General features: G+C 47.9%; 1 protein-coding gene across 1 annotated transcript in view; it reads left to right on the top strand.

Annotated features, from left to right (window-relative positions):
- Positions 1–3,491, top strand: part of LOC107183172 (galectin-9B-like) — a gene marked incomplete at its 5' end in the record, with an annotated part of 4,515 nt that extends 1,024 nt beyond the window's left edge. Inside the window, 2 exons of the mRNA XM_015564335.1 lie at positions 2,175–2,376; positions 3,148–3,491. Of these exons, the coding sequence (XP_015419821.1) occupies positions 2,175–2,376; positions 3,148–3,357 (412 nt within the window). The remainder of the gene's footprint in view (positions 1–2,174; positions 2,377–3,147) is intronic.
- Between the last annotated feature and the right edge of the window lie 56 nt (positions 3,492–3,547).

Raw genomic sequence — 3,547 nt, forward strand, 5'->3', positions numbered from 1 at the left:
CCATCTATGTGTTTATTGGATTGTTTATCTTCCTTTTATTAAGTTGTATGAGTCCCCTGTAAATGTTGGAGATTAAACTCTTATCAGAGATAACACTGGCAAATATGTTCTCCCATGCATTGGGCTTTCTTGTTGTTTTGTTGATGGTTTCTTTTGCTGTGCAGAAGCTTTTTATTGCCACTCTCCACCCAGTTTCCACCCCGCCCAAGCCTTCACCACGCTATTGTTTGTGTCCATAATTAATGCATATATGCATATAAGGTCTTTGGCTAATCTCTTCCTGATCCCACTCTGAGATTCATCAGTCCATTCCATGTTTCCATGCCTTGATTCTATTTTATTCATCAGTTTATTTTCTTCATTAGACTTATTGTCATTTATTTTGATTTTTAGATTCAATTTTTTTGGTAGATATGTATTTATTGCCATTACATGGTTCATATTATTTTTATCTTTTTTTCCCCCTCTTCTTAAACAATACCCTTCAACATTTCATGTAATACTGGTTTGTTGGTGATGAACTCCTTTAGCTTTTTCTTGTCTGTGAAGCTCTTATTCTGATCTTCAATTCTTAAAGATAGCTTTTCTGGGTAAAGTAATCTTGGTTGTATTCAAAATACTTAAATTTGCCATCAAATGTAATTTTTAAAAAATATATTTGTATTGATTTTAGAAGGGGGAAGGGAGAGAAGAGAGAGAGAAAGAAACATCAATGATGAGAGAGAATCATTGATCTGCTGCCTCCTGCATGCCCCCTATTGAAGACTGAGCCCACAACCCAGGCATGTGCCCTTGATGAGAACCCAAACCAGGAGCCTTCAGTCTCCAGGTCAATGCTTTATCCATTGAGCCAAACTGGCTAGGGCTCCAATGTAATTTGATCTCTTCCTGTTTCAAGTTCCTTCCTGGAAAATACTAAGTCATTTCAAAATACAAACATCTCAGCACTGTTTCCCACCCAAGAGGGGACTTTGGGGAACAGGGAAGAGATTGTACATCTCGCCAGAGGCTGGAGAGCCCTGTAATACTCGAGCAGCCCCGGCTGCCCTCTGCTGAGGCCCAGGTGGTGGGCAGGTGTAGGGCTCTTGCCTGATTTGGGTGGGGCTCTGCAGGAATTGAATAGAATGTCTATCTAGGGCCAACCTCTGGCCTTGGTTCAGAGCCTGGCCCTGTGGGGGATGCAGAAGACATGAAAGCGGGTGGGGGTCATCCCTGAGAGCTGTGCATTAGTTGGGGACACCAGAATGACCCCAAGACGCAGGCTATGAACCATGCTCCTGCTGAGTTCAGGGAAGGCTTGGAGTAGAGAGTGACTCCTTGGATTAGGACTGGTTTTAGGACATGTGCCTGGGAAAGGGCAGAACAAACATTTATTGAGACCCTTTCATGAGCCTGCCTTCTTGGGAGGTTTTTATGTTCTAATTCCTCTCCTTAGTACTTAAAGGAAGTTTGAAGGCAAGGGCTTCCTTCCAAGGAGAGAGACAGGAATTAAAATTTCCTTTTGTGGAGGCTTCTCGAACAAGTCATTAATAAAACCTAAAGGAAGGGAGTCAGCCCCGACCTGGGTGCCTTGACATAAGGTAGTGTGTTTCAGGGTCACCCCAATAACTAACATATGAGCAGGGGTCAGGGTGGGACACACACCAACACCGATGAGGGACAGACACACATACCGGAAGTTCTCCTGCCTGGAGAGCCAATATTCATTCCATGCCTCCCCTGTTAGATACCGTAAAGTCCCTCAATGTCACATGTTCTCTCCATTTGTTCTCTTCCTTCCCAACTGAGCAGCCGTGGGCTGGCCTCTAACCAGTGCCCACCGGGCATGAGAGGCTCTTGCTTCTGGGCATGTTCCTGGATTTGCATCTTCATGCAAATGAGAAGTCAGTTTCCAAGACCCATGCTTCCTGAGGCTCAAGTCCACATTGTTCTTTACCCAGTTCCTGCTTAATTCTGGAAAGTCACACTGGAAAGGGAAAAATGCAATAATTATACAAAACACACTAAGTGCAAATTAGGTAAATACAAAGGAAGGCAGCACAGTGGGATGGGTGCAACCTGCCACGCAGGCTGTATGCAAGTTGCCAGACATACATGGAAGTCAGAGGCCCCGGGCCCTCCTGCTCCTACCATTAGCAATAAACCAGAACCCTGTCTGATTTCCATCCTCCTAGGTTTGATGTGAACCTTAAGATGGGCTTCAGTGACAATGACATTGCCTTCCACTTCAACCCTCGGTTTGAAGATGGCGGGTATGTGGCTTGTAACACCACGCAGAAAGGACAGTGGGGGCCAGAAGAGAGGTTGCTGCTCAATCCCTTCCAGATGGGAATTCCTTTTGAGATCAGCTTCCTGGTGGAGAACTCTGGATTCCAGGTGAGCAGAATTCTCCTCCCTCCCTCTTTCTGCCTGTCCCCCTGCCCCACTGGGCCTGGAGAAAGGCCTGTAAATAATTACCCAGGCAATGCCATTATACAGATAAGAGGAGCTTACACACCCTCACCTGCACCTATGGAGCACCTGTTGCTTCTGTTACCAGGAAATAAGAGCTAGGTAAGTCCCCACCTGCTCTTTGGCCTCGAGTTCCAGGTGACTGCCATCCTCTGCTGCAGCCTGTCCACTCCAGGTCCTTGACAGCATTTGTTTTCGGTGATGCTGTGGCAGTCCTTCTGCAGGCCCAGGGGTGGCTCAGGGCTGCATGGTGTGGTCATTGCTCTGCAGGCAGAGCAGTGCTGCTGGGCCCGGGGAGAGGGATGGCTGTGTCTGTGCTTCTCCGTGTGAACGGGATGCTCCCAGGCCTCAATGTGCACCCTGAGGTCCCCTCTCCTCTGCTCCCATGAGCACTTTAGGCATTTAAATGCGCAGATTGAAATGGCATCCCAGGTGAGCTGAGACAGACAAACCTAGAGCAATAAACAAGAACTCAGAAGCCAAAACTAGAGCCAAGTGGTGGCTGGTTTTGGCTGCACTTTGGATCACATGTGTGTTCCTGTACCTGGAGCAGCTCTGAAGGCTGGGCCCCACCTACAGGAGATGGAGGTGAAAACCAGATAGGCATTAATTTCTAGAAGCCGGGGTCCTAGTGCTCAGGCGTACTTCCCACCCTGGTCTGGGACCCTCTCCTGAAATATGCCCTTCTGTTGACAGGTGACGGTGGATGGAAAGGAGTTTACGAAGTACACACACCTCGTGCCCTTCCACTGCGTGGACACCATCTCCTTTACTGGTGGTGTGGAGGTGAAACATATCAGCATCGAGGTTAGATTGTCCATCTGGTACTTGTCCCACTGGCTAGGTACAGGGTTTATGCCTAGGCCCTGTTGGGTTGGTCCAAATGTTCCAGGGTTCTCTCATTAGGGTGACTCTAGGGTCACACCTTTGGCTCACCCATCACACTCTTCCTGTGTCACTATCTCTGTCCAGAGCACCTGCCTCAGCGTGACTCCCTCCCCTCTTGCCTGTACCTCTCTACTCCCACCCTGGTTAGAAAGCCATGTGGTTCCCCAAAGAACCGGCTTGGGAATCACACTGAATCTAGCTCAGATCC

This window comes from Myotis davidii, unplaced genomic scaffold (genome assembly GCF_000327345.1).
Source record: "Myotis davidii unplaced genomic scaffold, ASM32734v1 scaffold9701, whole genome shotgun sequence".
NCBI classification, from domain to species: Eukaryota; Metazoa; Chordata; class Mammalia; order Chiroptera; family Vespertilionidae; genus Myotis; species Myotis davidii.